We start from the raw sequence: 18886 nt of genomic DNA on the forward strand, positions 1-18886 counted from the left end.
TATGGATAGGAAGACTCAATATCATGAAAATGGCCATCATGCCCAAAGTAATTTATAGATTCAATGCCATCCCCATCAAGCCACCATTGACTTTCTTCACAGAATTGGAAAAATCTACTTTAAGCTTCATATGGAACCAAAAAAGAGCCCACATAGCCAAGACAATCCTAAGCAAAAAGAACAAAGCTGGAGGTATCATGCTACCTGACTTCAAACAATACTGAAAACACATTTTTAATCTAAATTATGTTATTGGGTTATAGGATGAGACACATAAAATTAAAATATTTCAGAAAAATTTGATCTTTTATTCAAAATTAGTAACTTTACATATTAGAAAGTATATTTTTAGTGATTGTCCAAACTGCTAGCCACCATTTATTATTTAAACCCTTTAATATTACGGCAAATATTTAGTTATGCACTGAATCTCCAAATAGGCAAAAAGAATAATCAACTAAAGTTTATATCATTTAAAAGAAAAAATCATTATGCAACTAAAACAATTCTCTCTCATATTAAGGAAACATAGCACATGCCTAAATAATGTTAGCTCCTTTTCCCCATTTCATAGTAAAGAATCATACAGTCTCCTCTCACTCTTCCTAAGAAAGCATATGAAAGTTCTAGATATAAAAATCTTAAAGTTTTATCTCCCCTAACATTATTTGATCATAAAGTTCCCTGGTCAGTGGAACATAAGACTTTTTCAAGTTATCCATGAAGTAAAGTGGTTCAGAAATTTTCAGTGGATTAAATCCTTCTTCCACCAACCGATACTTCAATAGTTTGAATGTTCCTGTTGCTTCCATTTTTTCCTGTAAAGCAATTACCAGGATGAGTAGAATCATTTAATAACTATAATATACTAATATAGAGTTAATACTATAGAGTTAATATTATAGACCATAATATTAAATTATAACATTTTATATCTAGTGATCTCTGTATTTTCTACTAATAATTTAACACTAGAAATAAAAAAGTATTCTAGAATATTAAAATATTTGATTTACCTGTAAACTTTACTCAAATATAAACTCATTCAACATATAAGAATTATGAACATAATCATTAAACAGATTATAATTATGTCTAAAACACATAGGTTATCTCTTCAATTCAATGCCAATATAATATTATGTATAGAGAATGCTGTAAGATGCTGAGGAGATAAAAGCCACAAAAGACAGCAATTTCTACTACAAGCACACACAAATCTATTATAAAAAGCAGAATACTATAAGAGCTAGATGGGGTACAGAATGTTCTAAAACATGGCTTAAATTTACCCAGAGGGGTTACTTGAATGCTGTAAAACTTGAGGTATCTCAATGAATTTCCAAGGTCCTCACAGGATATCTTGTTTTCAAGAGAAACTCAGTGACATCTGTTAGTCACCACTCACAAACTACTAGCTCAAGGTTCACAGTTTCAGTAGTAATTTGTAATACATTCAATGATGTCATTATCTTTGCAAATTTGGGTTTTTGGTAGTTGCTGGGATAAAAAGCAAGTACAGCCAAAAATCATCGTGGAACATGAAATCAGACTGTCCCTGTCCAATCCAATCTAATTCCAAGGTCTGAAGAACTGTGCAGTGCCCAACTTACATCTCCTTAATACGTGACTATAGTTATTTGAAAATGAAATGAAAGCATTTATTTATTTATATGGATTATTTTTCAGGTGGCTACTCATTTGTTAGACCTAAATACTTACTGTTTTTCCTTAACTAGTGAATAAACACATGTTTAGGTATTTGCTTTGACCCAAGAGTGCTATGAGACATTAAAGATGCCATGAGTCTAGAAAGTTTAAGAATCTGTTTCAAGGTGTTTAAAGGAGATAAGAGTGTATCTCTTTGTGGGAATCTCAGGTATGGATAAACGGTCTGTTTAAGTGAGATGACATGTAGAGACCCATACAACATTCTATGAGTAGCTTGGCCATTTTTATTTATCCTTTTGGACTATTTGAGTCAACTTCACTTTGAACCCCCTTCCCTGATCTCCCTTCCCTCCTCTATCTCCCCTGATCCAACAGTGTCATCACAGCTAGATATGGCTATACAAGCACATATATCCTTTTACTCTTCTCTTAAAAATCAGCAGCTCACGGTATTTATACAATTTAATGTTCTGCCATTTTTAAGCTTAATACTATACAAAGTATATTTTCCTGGGTCCTGTAATTTTCTTCAAAATAGAACTTAGAAAATTGTTTTATAAGGTCTCATTTAATTGTCATATTTTAATTAACTTTGCCCTTATTCATGAACTTTTAGAGAATATAAAAATTATATAGTCCCTTGAGAAATGTATGCATATATAACATTTATACATCTTTGATTACTTCCTAAGATGTATTTTGACTAAGTCAAAATATATGCAAACTGTTAAGAGTGTGATCATATATTACCAAATTGTTTTCTAGAGAGGTTATAACAATTTGTGTTTCCATGAGTAGAAAGAAAGGACCAAGCTCATTTTATCCCAGCCACACTGAATATGATAACATTTCACTTTTTTGTGACTTACTGGCAAAAAGAGTTCTATTTTTTAATTTGTGCTAAATAGATTTGTAATACAATCCTTGTTTGACTCATTTTATCAGAAGTAACGTTTACTTTTGCATTCCTTTTATGAGATCATTTATTACTAACATTCACTTATTAAACAAATATTTGACTGCTGTCAAGCTTTATTTCTAGCTATAGCAAATACTTGAATAAACATAACAGTCATAATCCATGTTATTTTTAGGTGTTTAAAGATCCTAAAATGCTTTCTAAATTTGTGCAAGGCTGATCTAATCTTCCAAAGTAGTCTTGTGCTAAAATATTTTTTCCATTTAATTAAAGTGAATTTTATGTTGCCCTGGAAAAAAATTCTTAAAATATTATTTGTCCTATCAACTTTCTACTCAATCAAAATACATTACTTATGGGGTGGGCTGAGGATGAGGAGGGACGAGAGGCAGCTTGGTATGGTTGTAAAAGGACAACATGAGGGAAACTTGTGATTTTGAAATTGTTCATATCTTTACTGTGGTCATGAATGCGTGAAGTTGCACAGGTGATAAAACTGTATAGAAAATATACACACACAAATGAGTGTAAGTAAAGCAGGAGAATTTTTAATAAGATGGGTGGATTATGTTGACATCCTGGTTGTAACAGATCTGCAAAATGTTATCCTTGGGGGAAACCAGGTGAAGGATATACAAGTTCTCTCTTATTATTTCTTACAACTGCATGTGAATCTACAACTATCTCAAAAAATTTCATTGAAAATATATTACTTCTGCTTTATATTTACTTACCTTTAGTGTTTCAGAGGGTCGTTGTTAAAATAATCTGAGACAATGTGAAAACTCAAAATAAAAAAGGCAAATGAAATATGTATTATGATAGTTCAGAGGATGTGTCCCATTGAATAAGCAGTGACTTGGCTGCAGTGATTGCTTGGCAAATACTATAAACCTGAATATGATACAGGCTATTGCTCCACTAGGGGTCTAATAGTGAAATAACAAATGTATTCAGAAAAAAAAAAATATCTGTGTGGTTGGACGTTAAGAGATGATGAGTACTAATTTGGGGAAATTATATTTGATGCAAAATATTAAATAAACGAATGGTTGAATAAATAAGTAAAGTTACCCAGTAGTTAAGGAAATTTGTTTTCTTTTTACTGTACTTATGCCAGTAACCTAACAAGAGATTAAGTCCTCATCCCAAAATAAATAAACTCAGAATTTCTCACATGGGGAAGGTCCAGGTGATGGGGAATTTGCACAGAACAGCAATAAAAATTAAAAGCAGGATTGCCTAAAGCCAGATGCCTTTATGTTCTGCACACATCTTGCCATCTCTTTGATGTCTCCTTAATGGAGCCTAATTCTAGGCGCATAGCACCAAATGTTTTCACAAGATATAAGTAAGCTGTGGTTTTGGATTGCCACTGTCACTGGGACCATCATTTTGCTCTGAGGTCCTGACTGAAGAGGAAGAGAGCAATTCTATAATTAGGACAAAGACAGGTAAGCCCTAGCATTTCACCATGTCCCCTTTATAATTAGGCTTCAAACATGGCATCGATCTGCATCAACTCCACATGCCACGCCTCTCACATAACTCACATGTTATCCAAAGGATACAATATTACTTTGCAATTAAACTACCTCCTTGTTTCCTGGTCTTATATTTAATAGTAAACTGCACCACTAAAATTACCTGAATTCTTAAAAATCGTGGACAAGCATAAGCTGGTAAAGATGTTACAACTTGTTCATAAACTTTTTCCAAATCTAAAGATTTATTTGGTTTTAAAATAATGGAAGCCATTCCTGCTCTTCCTTCATAACCTGAAAAAAAAGTTTGAAATAGAGCCATTTTTAAGTACCAAATAAACTTTAAAAGATAATTCTGTACATGCTAATTGGCACACATGGAGACATTAAATCTATTTCAGTAATAATAAGACAACAGTAGCATAAACAAGTCTGTATCCTTCCCTGAACATATGATTTACCCCCTAGAAACATTTAAGGACAGGGAAGACCAGAGTCTATCTCTAATTGCCTATACTACAGAAATGAAATACATGGAATGGGCAACACTATAAATTACAATGAATTTGCATCCCACCACCACTAAAACAAATATTAAGAAAGAAAACATTTATTAAAAGGCAACTATATTCCAGCAGAAATATATATCCTAAGCTTTAATGTAAAATATGAAGGGCATATTTTATTTATTTATTTTATTTTATTTTTTTGAGAGGAAGTTTCGCTCTGTCCCCCAGGCTGGAGTGCAGTGGCGCGATCTTGGCTCACTGCAAGCTCTGCGTCCGGGGGTTCGTGCCATTCTCCTGCCTCAGCCTTCCCAGTAGCTGGGACTATAGGCGCCCGCGACCATGCCTGGCTAATTTTTGCATTTTTAGTAGAGACGGGGTTTCACTGTGTTAGCCAGGATGGTCTCGATCACCTGACCTTGTGATCCGCCCGCCTTGGCCTCCCAAAGTGCTGAGATTGCAGGTGTGAGCCACCGCCCCAGCTAAAGGGCATATTTTTAAGGAACTAGAAACTCGTATTTCCATAATTAATTCCACAAATCATTTAATGATTATCATGCCACCTGTGGATCTTGACAGGGGTCAGAATGTCCTGGAATCTTTCTCCAACACTCGGTGGCTATTTATTAAGTAATTATTCCCTTCTTCTGCTCTCCTATCCAAACACTCACATCCCTGATCTCCCTGTACCTAAAAGCATTTGCTGAAAAATGGAGAATGGCTGTCTTATGACTTCAAATTGGTCACTTTTCTGTGACATTTTCAACATCATGAGACAATCCTCATATGCATAAATATAAGGATAATGAGTCCAAATTTAAAAGTAATTTTTATAAAGAACTATCTTAACTAAAAGTCAGTATTTTTAAACATTTAAAGTAGAACATGTTCTTGTTTAGTGGTATGTACAAACACTAGTCATAAAAAGAAAAATAATAGACTAATAAAAAGCTGTAACTGCCGGGCGCGGTGGCTCAAGCCTGTAATCCCAGCACTTTGGGAGGCCGAGACGGGCGGATCACGAGGTCAGGAGATCGAGACCATCCTGGCTAACACGGTGAAACCCCGTCTCTACTAAAAATACAAAAAAACTAGCCGGGCGAGGTGGCGGGCGCCTGTAGTCCCAGCTACTCCGGAGGCTGAGGCAGGAGAATGGCGTAAACCCGGGAGGCGGAGCTTGCAGTGAGCTGAGATCCGGCCACTGCACTCTAGCCCGGGCAACAGAGCAAGACTCCGTCTCAAAAAAAAAAAAAAAAAAAAAGCTGTAACTAATTCCAAGCAGTGAGTCATTGATCAGAGTTTTCAAGCTTTGCTTAAAAATACACACAGGCATTAAAATTCAGTTGGTACCTTTCCCATGAAGTGACCATGAACTTTGTTAGCTTGGTCAAGGGCATTACTTGTCAAGGCAGTAATAAAATCTTTATCGTAATACACAAAAATCAAAATGTTGAATTAGCAAGACTATTGCAAAACTATAGAATAGTGGAAATTCTATTCTAAGAATCTTTCCCAAATCTGAAATATATTTATACCTGATATAGCCACACCATAGACGTTTGCTTCCTGTATGAAATCCAACATTCCAATAACATCAACAACCTCAGCGGTTGAGACATTTTCTCCTTTCCATCTAAATGAAAAAAATCAAATTCCAGTTAGTGAACCTGTATTTGAAAAACCAGGTACCCAGTTTTAGTTTCAGTGCCTTGTATTTGGCTCTGTGCAAGCACCTACTGACCAACATAACTGTAGTTTCAAGCTGAAAGGCATTTCTAAGAAAGCACTCTGTTGGTATTTCAACAAAATCAGCATTGGTCTTTTAGTTAAAATTACTTTATATCTCATTGTATAAATTATCTTCTACGTTTTATGATATACATAAAAATCAAATAATTATAAGGATTATCATTACAAAAATATTATTTTGTAAAATAACAATGAAGTTCAAAACATTTCTTTTCTCTGGTGATAAGAATTGAAAGTAAAGCTCTAGTTGCCTTTTAATACACTGACCCACTTTAGTTTCTAGGTGTTAACCCCTTTGGCTCCTTTAATGCTTTTGAATGAATATTTTGCTTTAATTGAAATAATTTTATATAAAGTGAGCTTATAACATGGTACAAGAAGGCAAGGATGTAAGAAGTTACTTATTCAAGCGTTCATTCAAGTCATTGGACTAGTAAAGCAAAATAATTTCATAGACCTAAAATAATCTTAGAGAATTACAAAAGGAAATGTGCAAAAGGGGATTTTTGCTGTTTCACAATTTTTATCATTAGGCCAAGAATTAGACTACAGTTGACCAAACTTGGTTTTTTTTTTTTTAACCCTACCATTTATATTTTACATCTGTCTGCCAGCTTTATTTCCTTAAAAAGGAGCTCACTGATTTGTTCTAAACTGATTCAATAAAATAATTATAAAATTTTACAACAAAATTTAACTTGTGGTTCAGTCTAGAGACAGACGGCCAATAAATGTTTTAATGAGGAGACATGGAGATAAAAGGGCTCTGTCTGCCCTGAAGGCTAAAGCATATGTGGTCTCTGATGTTTCTATAGAAGCATGGTTCACAGTTATAGAACAAGCTGTGCATCCCAAGACATTTCATACCTGAAAGTGTCTCCAGTACGGTCCCAAAAATAAAGGAAATTGTCCTGATTCTGGACTATCAAGTCTCCGGTGTTAAGGTAAACATCTCCTTTCTTAAAAACATCACAAAGCAATTTGTCTTTTGTGTGCTTGTAAGGCCCAGCATAGCCAAAGAAGGGATTTTTTGCATGTACTCGAGAAATGAGAAGTCCAGGTTCTCCTGAAAGAAAGAACGACATTTTTGCAGCCATTCGATCAAAACTATTGTTACACACATCATGCATGTATCTATATTATATCTGGCCAGCACAACCAATGCTGCTTATCTCAGCTTCCTCTGAACCTACTTCTGTATTTGACATCATTTACACTTGGTGCCTATATCTAGCACATCCTTTCATAGATTACTAAAAATACAAATTACTTTGGAAAAACTAATAAAAAGGAATTGAATGGAAAGAAAAGGCTCATTAGATTTCTTATACTTCCCAGGTGGATAGACCAATGGCTACTTTTGTTTTGGATTATGTAGATGTTACCACAGATAATATTGACATTCATGATATAAATAACAACAGTAGTAATAGTGTTTATAACATAATGATAGAATTTTCTTTATTGGGCATTTACCATGAGCCCTTTGCAAATGTCACCTTGCTTATTCTGCATAGAAATCCTTTGATATAATCCTTATTTTACCAGCAAGGAACTAGGACCCAAAGGGGTACAGTAGCTGCTATGCTCAGAGAGATAAATGGAACTAGAACACAAATTTAACTTTTTATGACTTTGTGTGTCAAGGTTTCTGTATAATACTATCTCATCCAATACACAAATACATTTTATTATAATAAAATGGTTTATTCCTCTGGTATGCTATTCTGGAAATCTTTGATGGGAAAGAGATGAGCCATTGAAAAGATTTCCTATTCCATGATACTTACTAGTTTCAGTTATGTTTAGACACATTATCTGAAATGATTTTCCAATCAAACTTATTCAAATTAATTAAGATTTTCCTCAGCAATCTGCAAGGTAAAAGCTACTTCTAAGAGAAGGCAAAAGGAAAAAGGACAGCAGCAATCACTGCTCTGGAAGTCTTCAAGGCTATTGTCTACTTGCTATGCCTGCTATAAAGAAATGCAGTGTTCATGTGACTAGATGAAGTTGGAGTCCAGCAAACTATAATACAGAGTGATTTCTGTCTTTTAAATGCTCTTAAAAAAATAAGTCTCACTCTGTGACCCAGGCTGGAGTGCAGTGGCATGATCATGGCCCACCACAGCCTTATCTTACCAGACTCAACCGATTCTTCCACCTCAACTTCCCAAGTAGCGGGGTTGCAGGGCACGCCACCAGGCCCAACTAATTTTGACATTTTTTTGGAAACACAAGGTCTCACCAGGTTGCCCAGTTGATCTAGAACTCTTGGGCTTAAGCAATTCTCCCACCTCAGCCTCCAAAAGTATTGGGATTACTGGCATGAGCCACCAGACCCAGTCAACAGTCTTTACTCGACTCCCATTTCTCCCACTCCTGGTCATTCTGGCTTTCAAGGGCACATAGGTCACTGGCCAAAGCAAATCTTCTCTGCTCCAGCAGAGTCTGATAGCATCATCATCATCATCATCGTCGTCATCATTCCCAACACCATCATATCAGCATCATCACCATCATTATCATCACCGCTATTATACCTATTGAGCACTTTTTGGGTAATGGTCACTATTCTGAGTGTTTTACATATGTAATCCATTTAATTCTCATCACAAACCTACAAGAAAGGCCCTGATAATATCTTCATTTTAAGGTGAAAAAATTGAGGCATAAAAAAAGGAATTTGCCCAATGTCATACAGCTGTCAAATGCAGGAATCAGAGTGTGTATATATATACATACACATATATGTATATATACACATATATATATGTGTGTGTGTGTATATATATACATACACATATATGTATATATACACATATATATATATATATATATGTGTGTGTGTGTATATATATATATATCTCCATCCAGGAACATCTGACTCCAAAGCCTCACCTCTGTGATATATTCTGTCACTCTACATTCCCTATATTTCAGAATTTTTCAGGACTCTTACATCTCCCTTAAAATGTATGTTCTTTGGTTTTTTCTTTTTCTTTTTCAGGATACAGGTGACAGTTTCTTTTCTGATAAACTAATTGTTGCAAATGTTTAAATAGGTCACAGTGTATTTACATCTTTCTTGTTGGGCATAATTTACATTGTGAAGACACAATGCCTTAATGGAAAAAATATTGAGTAGCTCATAATGAGAATCCAAAATAGAAAAACAGATATTTGGGGTCAACCAGCTTTTTAAGAAAACCTGAGGTTGCATAAGCACAGTTCTGGGATTCAAGTTTTAATATCAGATATTATTGTAATTGTAAGAAATAGAACAGTAGAAAAGAGTGCTTAAGTTCTTTGCACTTTCCACAGAAATTCCATGGCCAGTGTCTATAGAATAGAATTGGAGAAACATTTGATAAAAGCCAGTAGACTTGAAATTCAGAGATTCGGGAGATTTGTTTTTTAATAGACAAAGTTTGCAGTTTTTTTTTTTTTTTTTTTTTTTTAGTCTTTCAGCTACCAGAAAATAAAAACAGGTTTGCCACCTTGTCTTCACATTTGAAGTAAAGATTTAGGAAGTCACTTCTGGAGGGGCAGAGCAAGATGGCCGAATAGGAACAGCTCCAGTCTCCAACTCACAGCACGAGCGACACAGAAGACCAGTGATTTCTGCATTTTCAACTGAGGTATTGGGTTCATCTCACTAGGGAGTGCCGGAAAATCGGGGCTGGTCAGCTGCTACAGCCCGACCAGCAAGAGCTGAAGCAGGGCGAGGCATCGCCTCACCTGGGAAGCTCAAGGGGGAAGGGAATCCCTTTTTCTAGCCAGGGGAACTGAGACACACAACACCTGGAAAATCAGGTAACTCCCACCCTAATACTGCACTTTAAGCAAACGGGAACACCAGGAGATTATATCCCACACCTGGCCGGGAGGGTCCCACGCCCATGGAGCCTCCCTCGTTGCTAGCACAGCAGTCTGCAATCTAACCGCAAGGCAGCAGCGAGGCTGGGGGAGGGGCGCCCACCATTGCTGAGGCTTAAGTAGGTAAACAAAGCCTCTGGGAAGCTCGAACTGGGTGGAGCTCACAGCAGCTCAAGGAAGCCTGCCTGTCTCTGTAGACTCCACCTCTGGGGACAGGGCACAGCTAAACCACAACAACAACAACAACAACAAAAGCAGCAAAAACCTCTGCAGACGCAAACGACTCTGTCTGACAGCTTAGAAGAGAGCAGTGGATCTCCCAACATGGAGGTTGAGATCTAAGAACGGACAGACTGCCTGCTCAAGTGGGTCCCTGACCCCTGAGTAGCCTAACTGGGAGACATCCCCCACTAGGGGCAGACTGACACCCCACACCTCACAGGGTGGAGTACACCCCTGAGAGGAAGCTTCCAAAGTAAGAATCAGACAGGTACACTCGCTGTTCAGCAATATTCTATCTTCTGCAGCCTCTGCTGCTGATACCCAGGCAAACAGGGTCTGGAGTGGACCTCAAGCAATCTCCAACAAACCTATAGCTGAGGGTCCTGACTGTTAGAAGGAAAAATAACAAACAGGAAGGACACCTACACCAAAACCCCATCAGTACGTCACCATCATCAACAACCAGAGGCAGATAAAACCACAAAGATGGGGAAAAAGCAGGGCAGAAAAGCTGGAAATTCAAAAAATAAGAGTGCATCTCCCCCTGCAAAGGAGCGCAGCTCATCGCCAGCAACGGATCAAAGCTGGACAGAGAATGATTTTGACGAGATGAGAGAAGAAGGCTTCAGTCCATCAAACATCTCAGAGCTAAAGGAGGAATTACGTACCCAGCGCCAAGAAACTAAAAATCTTGAAAAAAGAGTGGAAGAATTGATAACTAGAATAATTAAGGCAGAGAAGGTCATAAACGAAATGACAGAGATGAAAACCATGACACAAGAAATACGTGACAAATGCACAAGCTTCAGTAACCGACTCAATCAACTGGAAGAAAGAGTATCAGCGATTGAGGATCAAATGAATGAAATGAAGCAAGAAGAGAAACCAAAAGAAAAAAGAAGAAAAAGAAATGAACAAAGCCTGCAAGAAGTATGGGATTATGTAAAAAGACCAAATCTACGTCTGATTGGGGTGCCTGAAAGTGAGGGGGAAAATGGAACCAAGTTGGAAAACACGCTTCAGGATATCATCCAGGAGAACTTCCCCAACCTAGTAGGGCAAGCCAACATTCAAATTCAGGAAATACAGAGAACGCCACAAAGATACTCCTCAAGAAGAGCAACTCCAAGACACATAATTGCCAGATTCACCAAAGTTGAAATGAAGGAAAAAATCTTAAGGGCAGCCAGAGAGAAAGGTCGGGTTACCCACAAAGGGAAGCCCATCAGACTAACAGCAGATCTCTCGGCAGAAACTCTACAAGCCAGAAGAGAGTGGGGGCCAATATTCAACATTCTTAAAGAAAAGAATTTTAAACCCAGAATTTCATATCCAGCCAAACCAAGTTTCATCAGTGAAGGAGAAATAAAATCCTTTACAGATAAGCAAATGCTTAGAGATTTTGTCACCACCAGGCCTGCCTTACAAGAGACCCTGAAGGAAGCACTAAACATGGAAAGGAACAACTGGTACCAGCCATTGCAAAAACATGCCAAAATGTAAAGAACATAGAGGCTAGGAAGAAACTGCATCAACTAACGAGCAAAATAACCAGTTAATATCATAATGGCAGGATCAAGTCCACACATAACAATATTCACCTTAAATGTAAATGGACTAAATGGTCCAATTAAAAGACACAGACTGGCAAACTGGATAAAGAGTCAAGACCCATCAGTCTGCTGTATTCAGGAGACCCATCTCACATGCAGAGACATACATAGGCTCAAAATAAAGGGATGGAGGAAGATCTACCAAGCAAATGGAGAACAAAAAAAGCAGGGGTTGCAATCCTAGTCTCTGATAAAACAGACTTTAAACCATCAAAGATCAAAAGAGACAAAGAAGACCATTACATAATGGTAAAGGGATCAATTCAAAAGGAAGAGCTAACTATCCTAAATATATATGCATCCAATACAGGAGCACCCAGATTCATAAAGCAAGTCCTTAGAGACTTACAAAGAGACTTAGACTCCCATACAATAATAATGGGAGACTTCAACACTCCACTGTCAACATTAGACAGACCAACGAGACAGAAAGTTAACAAAGATATCCAGGAATTGAACTCATCTCTGCAGCAAGCAGACCTAATAGACATCTATAGAACTCTCCACCCTAAATCAACAGAATATACATTCTTCTCAGCACCACATCACACTTATTCCAAAATTGACCACATAATTGGAAGTAAAGCACTCCTCAGCAAATGTAAAAGAACAGAAATGATAACAAACTGTCTCTCAGACCACAGTGCAATCAAACTAGAACTCAGGACTAAGAAACTCAATCAAAACCGCTCAACTACATGGAAACTGAACAACCTGCTCCTGAATGACTACTGGGTACATAACGACATGAAGGCAGAAATAAAGATGTTCTTTGAAACCAATGAGAACAAAGATACAACATACCAGAATCTCTGGGACACTTTTAAAGCAGTGTGTAGAGGGAAATTTATAGCACTAAATGCCCACAAGAGAAAGCTGGAAAGATCTAAAATGGACACTCTAGCATCACAATTAAAAGAACTAGAGAAGCAAGAGCAAACACATTCAAAAGCTAGCAGAAGGCAAGAAATAACTAAGATCAGAGCCGAACTGAAGGAGACAGAGACACAAAAAACCCTCCAAAAAATCAATGAATCCAGGAGTTGGTTTTTTGAAAAGATCAACAAAATTGACAGACCGCTAGCAAGACTAATAAAGAAGAAAAGAGAGAAGAATCAAACAGACGCAATAAAAAATGATAAAGGGGATATCACCACCGACCCCACAGAAATACAAACTACCATCAAAGAATACTATAAACACCTCTACGCAAATCAACTAGAAAATCTAGAAGAAATGGATAATTTCCTGGACACTTATACTCTTCCAAGACTAAACCAGGAAGAAGTTGAATCCCTGAATAGACCAATAGCAGGCTCTGAAATTGAGGCAATAGTTAATAGCCTACCAACCAAAAAAAGTCCAGGACCAGATGGATTCACAGCTGAATTCTACCAGAGGTACAAGGAGGAGCTGGTACCATTCCTTTTGAAACTATTCCAATCAATAGAAAAAGAGGGAATCCTCCCTAACTCATTTTATGAGGCCAACATCATCCTGATACCAAAGCCTGGCAGAGACACAACAAAAAAAGAGAAGTTTAGACCAATATCCCTGATGAACATCGATGGAAAAATCCTCAATAAAATACTGGCAAACCGGATTCAGCAGCACATCCAAAAGCTTTTCCACCATGATCAAGTGGGCTTCATCCCTGGGATGCAAGGCTGGTTCAACATTCGCAAATCAATAAAAGTAATCCAGCATATAAACAGAACCAAAGACAAGAACCACATGATTATCTCAATAGATGCAGAAAAGGCCTTTGACAAAATTCAACAGCCCTTCATGCTAAAAACGCTCAATAAATTCGGTATTGATGGAACGTACCTCAAAAGAATAAGAGCTATTTATGACAAACCCACAGCCAATATCATACTGAATGGGCAAAAACTGGAAAAATTCCCTTTGAAAACTGGCACAAGACAGGGATGCCCTCTCTCTCCACTCCTATTCAACATAGTCTTGGAAGTTCTGGCTAGGGCAATCAGGCAAGAGAAAGAAATAAAGGGTATTCAGTTAGGAAAAGAAGAAGTCAATTGTCCCTGTTTGCAGATGACATGATTGTATATTTAGAAAACCCCATCGTCTCAGCCCAAAATCTCCTTAAGCTGATAAGCAACTTCAGCAAAGTCTCAGGATACAAAATTAATGTGCAAAAATCACAAGCATTCTTATACACCAGTAACAGACAAACAGAGAGCCAAATCATGAATGAACTTCCATTCACAATTGCTTCAAAGAGAATAAAATACCTAGGAATCCAACTTACAAGGGATGTAAAGGACCTCTTCAAGGAGAACTACAAACCACTGCTCAGTGAAATAAAAGAGGACACAAACAAATGGAAGAACATACCATGCTCATGGATAGGAAGAATCAATATCGTGAAAATGGCCATACTGCCCAAGGTTATTTATAGATTCAATGCCATCCCCATCAAGCTACCAATGAGTTTCTTCACAGAATTGGAAAAAACTGCTTTAAAGTTCATATGGAACCAAAAAAGAGCCCGCATTTCCAAGACAATCCTAAGTCAAAAGAACAAAGTTGGAGGCATCACGCTACCTGACTTTAAACTATACTACAAGGCTACAGTAACCAAAACAGCATGGTACTGGTACCAAAACAGAGCTATAGACCAATGGAACAGAACAGAGTCCTCAGAAATAATACCACACATCTACAGCCATCTGATCTTTGACAAACCTGAGAAAAACAAGAAATGGGGAAAGGATTCCCTATTTAATAAATGGTGCTGGGAAAATTGGCTAGCCCTAAGTGGAAAGCTGAAACTGGATCATTTCCTTACTCCTTATACGAAAATTGATTCAAGATGGATTAGAGACTTAAATGTTAGACCTAGTACCATAAAAACCCTAGAAGAAAACCTAGGTAGTACCATTCAGGACATAGGCATGGGCAAGGACTTCATGTCTAAAACACCAAAAGCAACGGCAGCAAAAGCCAAAATTGACAATTGGCATCTAATTAAACTAAAGAGCTTCTGCACAGCAAAAGAAACTACCATCAGGGTGAACAAGCAACCTACAGAATGGGAGAAAATTTTTGCAATCTACTCATCTGACAAAGGGCTAATATCCAGAACCTACAAAGAACTCAAACAAATTTACAAGAAAAAAACAAACAACCCCATCAAAAAGTGGGGAAAGGATATGAACAGACATTTCTCAAAAGAAGACATTCATACAGCCAACAGACACATGAAAAAATGCTCATCATCACTGGCCATCAGAGCAATGCAAATCAAAACCACAATGAGATACCATCTCACACCAGTTAGAATGGCAATCATTAAAAAGTCAGGAAACAACAGGTGCTGGAGAGGATGTGGAGAAATAGGAACACTTTTACACTGTTGGTGGGATTGTAAACTAGTTCAACCATTATGGAAAACAGTATGGCAATTCCTCAAGGATCTAGAACTAGAAGTACCATATGATCCAGCCATCCCATTACTGGGTATATACCCAAAGGATTATAAATCATGCTGCTATAAAGACACATGCACATGTATGTTTATTGCGGCACTATTCACAATAGCAAAGACTTGGAATCAACCCAAATGTCCATCTGTGACAGACTGGATTAAGAAAATGTGGCACATACACACCATGGAATACTATGCAGCCATAAAAAAGGATGAGTTTCTGTCCTTTGTAGGGACATGGATGCAGCTGGAAACCATCATTCTTAGCAAACTATCACAAGAAGAGAAAACCAAACACCGCATGTTCTCACTCATAGGTGGGAACTGAACAATGAGATCACTTGGACTCGGGAAGGGGAACATCACACACCGGGGCCTATCACGGGGAGGGGATAGGAGGGAGGGATTGCATTGGGAGTTATACCTGATGTAAATGATGAGTTGATGAGTGCTGACGAGTTGATGGGTGCAGCACACCAACATGGCACAAGTATACATATGTAACAAACCTGCACGTTATGCACATGTACCCTAGAACTTAAAGTATAATAATAATAAATAAAATAAAATAAAAATAAACCTAAAAAAAAAAAAGGAAGTCACTTCTGAAATGTAGTTTCAACATATTTTAAGGCAATAAAAATTAATTTTGGCCTGATTTATTCATACTGGATCTCTAAACAATTCTAAGTGCACATCTCTACATTTTATTTTCTAATTTGATTATATGCAGCAGCAAGTTAATTGAGGTACTTGCTTTCGTGAAAATTTCTAACCTAAAATTGTAAGAAAGTCTACCTTGGTAGAGAATGGAAGGGAGTTAGAGGGAGAAGCTGGGGAGAGGAAAGTAACAAGCCACATACCAGGTCCCTCAGGAATATATATACATCCCCTTTAATTGTCCTCACTGAATAAATATTGTCACTTCTACTTTACATATGAAGAAAATAAGACTTAGATGGGTTAAGTAATCTGTCCAAAGTTGCACAATTTCTAAGTGTCAGGGACCATGTTTAAATCCAGGTTGGCCTGACTTTACACTATATCTAGAATGATAAAATAATTCACTAGTTTCTATATTATAGTTTGGCAATATAGGATATTAGACATTTGCCACTGTTCATACTACAAGTGGTAGATTAAGAACAGTATGAGCCAAATAGTTACCACTTTTTTATTTTAATAATTTACCATCTGAGTGATCCCTCTGGGGCTCTTAACATCTAAGTAAAATTGTTCCACCTGCATTAAAATTCCAAAGTTAAATTACACAGTGGACCCAGTCATCCTCTCCTTTTGAAATTCACTAATAATCACAGCGGGCCCTCCATATCTGTGATTCCACATCTGTGAATTCAATCAACCTTGGATAGAAAATATTTGGGGAAAAAAGATAAAATAATACAATAATAAAAATAATACAAATAAAAAATACCATATGACCCTGTTTATATAGCGTTTACATTGTATTGGGTATTATAAGTAACCTGTTTAAAGTATACAGGAAGATGTGCATACCTCATAGGCAAATACTGTATCATTTTATATAAGGAACAAGCATCCATGAATTTTGGTGTCTACCCAGGGTCCTAGAACCAATCCCCCAAGGATACCAAGGGATATCTGTATATGGTAGATCAGAAACTTTGCTTGAGAAGATGTCTTCAAATAGAAGTCTTACCTTTTTTCACATGAATACACCAACCCTGTTCATTTCTCATGGGTTCATCTTTCTGAAAGTCATACTTTATTAAGTCAAAAGTGGAAAGAAGCTGCAAAACAAAAAAAATCAAATAGAAACAAGCATTTAGTTACTTGTGCAATGACATCTACTGTAGTAGACTATGCTAATTGAAATAAATATTGGAATATGGATTTATTAAAACAACTTTTACTGAAGACAAATTAAATATTTAAAACTCAAAACTAAAGGTATTAGTAAACAGCAGTCCTTTACTGGCATTTACTTTCATTTCTTTTGTGGTACACTTTACTTAGCAAAACACTACTAATTTTAATCAAGATACTGAAACAATCCAGGCATTCAATTAATAGTCTGTTAACTGTCCGTAAAAGGACCATTTTCCGCAGCCATTTATTTAAAGTAGCCCTGGAAGTGAAAAGTTTTCATAGAACTAAAATGTAAGCTATATTAATGTAAGAATGGTATTGTTTATTTTTTCTTCACAGTATCTAAAAAAACAAACAAAAAAAGCCAAAACACATCAAATGCCTAAAAAGTATGTTTACTTGACAGCCACTTTGTCCTTTTCCTGTAAGCCTTTCCCCTGAGCCTTTCACTTTAATGCTCCTAAACTAACATTCAGTGCTTCTCCACACTCTTTGGTACGAGATGATAAATTTATTAGAAAACACCCATCACATCAGGAACCAAAAATTGGATGTCTCCTCTCATCCCCAAATGTTTTCAGTTACTCTGCTCCTGTCATATCCATATTATCATGTCATGCAGGCTCATTTGTCCACTAAATTCCCACCCTGGGAGAGAACTGCAGACTGGTTTAGTCCAATCTCCTCCTATTTTTTTTTTTTTTTTTTTTTTTTGAGACACTTGTCTCACTCTGTCACCCAGGCTGCAGTGCAGTGATGAGATCTCATCTCACTGCAACCTCTGCCTCCCAGGCTCAAGCAATCCTACCACCTTAGTCCCCCATGCAGCTGGGCTTACAGGCGTGAGCCACTTCACCCAGCCCTCCTCATTTTTATTCTATAAGAAAACTGAGGTTCTACTCAGCAATTAAGCAAGCTCAGTTAGAAAATGGTAAACTAACACGAATGTAGTAAAATGAAGTGAAATAAAATCATAATAAGGAAAGATGAGTGGGGGAAAGCAGGAGAAGAGAAATGAACAAATATAGAACAGATATAGAACAAAGATGAATGGGGGGAAAGCAGGAGAAAATGAACAAATACAGAACAAATAAGTGGGAAAAGATAAGATGATTGAGATAGATGCAATAGTATTATTTATCATCAAAGATTAAATACAAATACTTCTGGTTCTTAGCATTAGTAAAATAAGCATGTAACTTGAATCACAACTCATTATTTGAATTAAAATATAAATGAGAGCAATGAACATTGATTGGGCACTAACTATATGCGGGGCACTGTTTAATGTAATCATCAAAACATCCTATGAGATAGAAATTAATATTATCCTATTTTAGGATTAGAGCCAATGAAAGAGGCAACAAAGCAAATATATTGTTATTCTAGATATAAAGACTGTCTATTAAAATACGAACTTGCATCTTGTTGGTCTTTGTCTGTCATTGGGATAACAGGATATTGGCCACTTGCCTAATGGCTAGAGAAAGAAAGAGTCCAGAAATTCCAGAACTGCCTTTGTCATCTTGGCCAAACAAGAA

The 18886-nt window shown here is 36.9% G+C and overlaps 1 protein-coding gene across 4 annotated transcripts in view; it reads right to left on the minus strand.

Moving 5' to 3' along the window:
• Positions 1-287: 287 nt before the first annotated feature.
• Positions 288-18886, minus strand: part of SLC27A6 (solute carrier family 27 member 6) — a 72183-nt gene continuing 53584 nt past the window's right edge. For all 4 annotated transcript variants that reach the window (XM_030926738.1, XM_030926737.1, XM_030926740.1 and 1 more), the window contains 5 exons: positions 17176-17266; positions 7197-7395; positions 6116-6213; positions 4238-4368; positions 288-818 (listed from right to left, as the gene is read on the minus strand). In XM_030926738.1, coding sequence (XP_030782598.1) covers positions 642-818; positions 4238-4368; positions 6116-6213; positions 7197-7395; positions 17176-17266 — 696 coding nt within the window. In that variant the 3' untranslated portion in view covers positions 288-641. The remainder of the gene's footprint in view (positions 819-4237; positions 4369-6115; positions 6214-7196; positions 7396-17175; positions 17267-18886) is intronic.

The sequence above is a fragment of the Rhinopithecus roxellana genome, chromosome 3, assembly GCF_007565055.1.
Source record: "Rhinopithecus roxellana isolate Shanxi Qingling chromosome 3, ASM756505v1, whole genome shotgun sequence".
NCBI classification, from domain to species: domain Eukaryota; kingdom Metazoa; phylum Chordata; class Mammalia; order Primates; family Cercopithecidae; genus Rhinopithecus; species Rhinopithecus roxellana.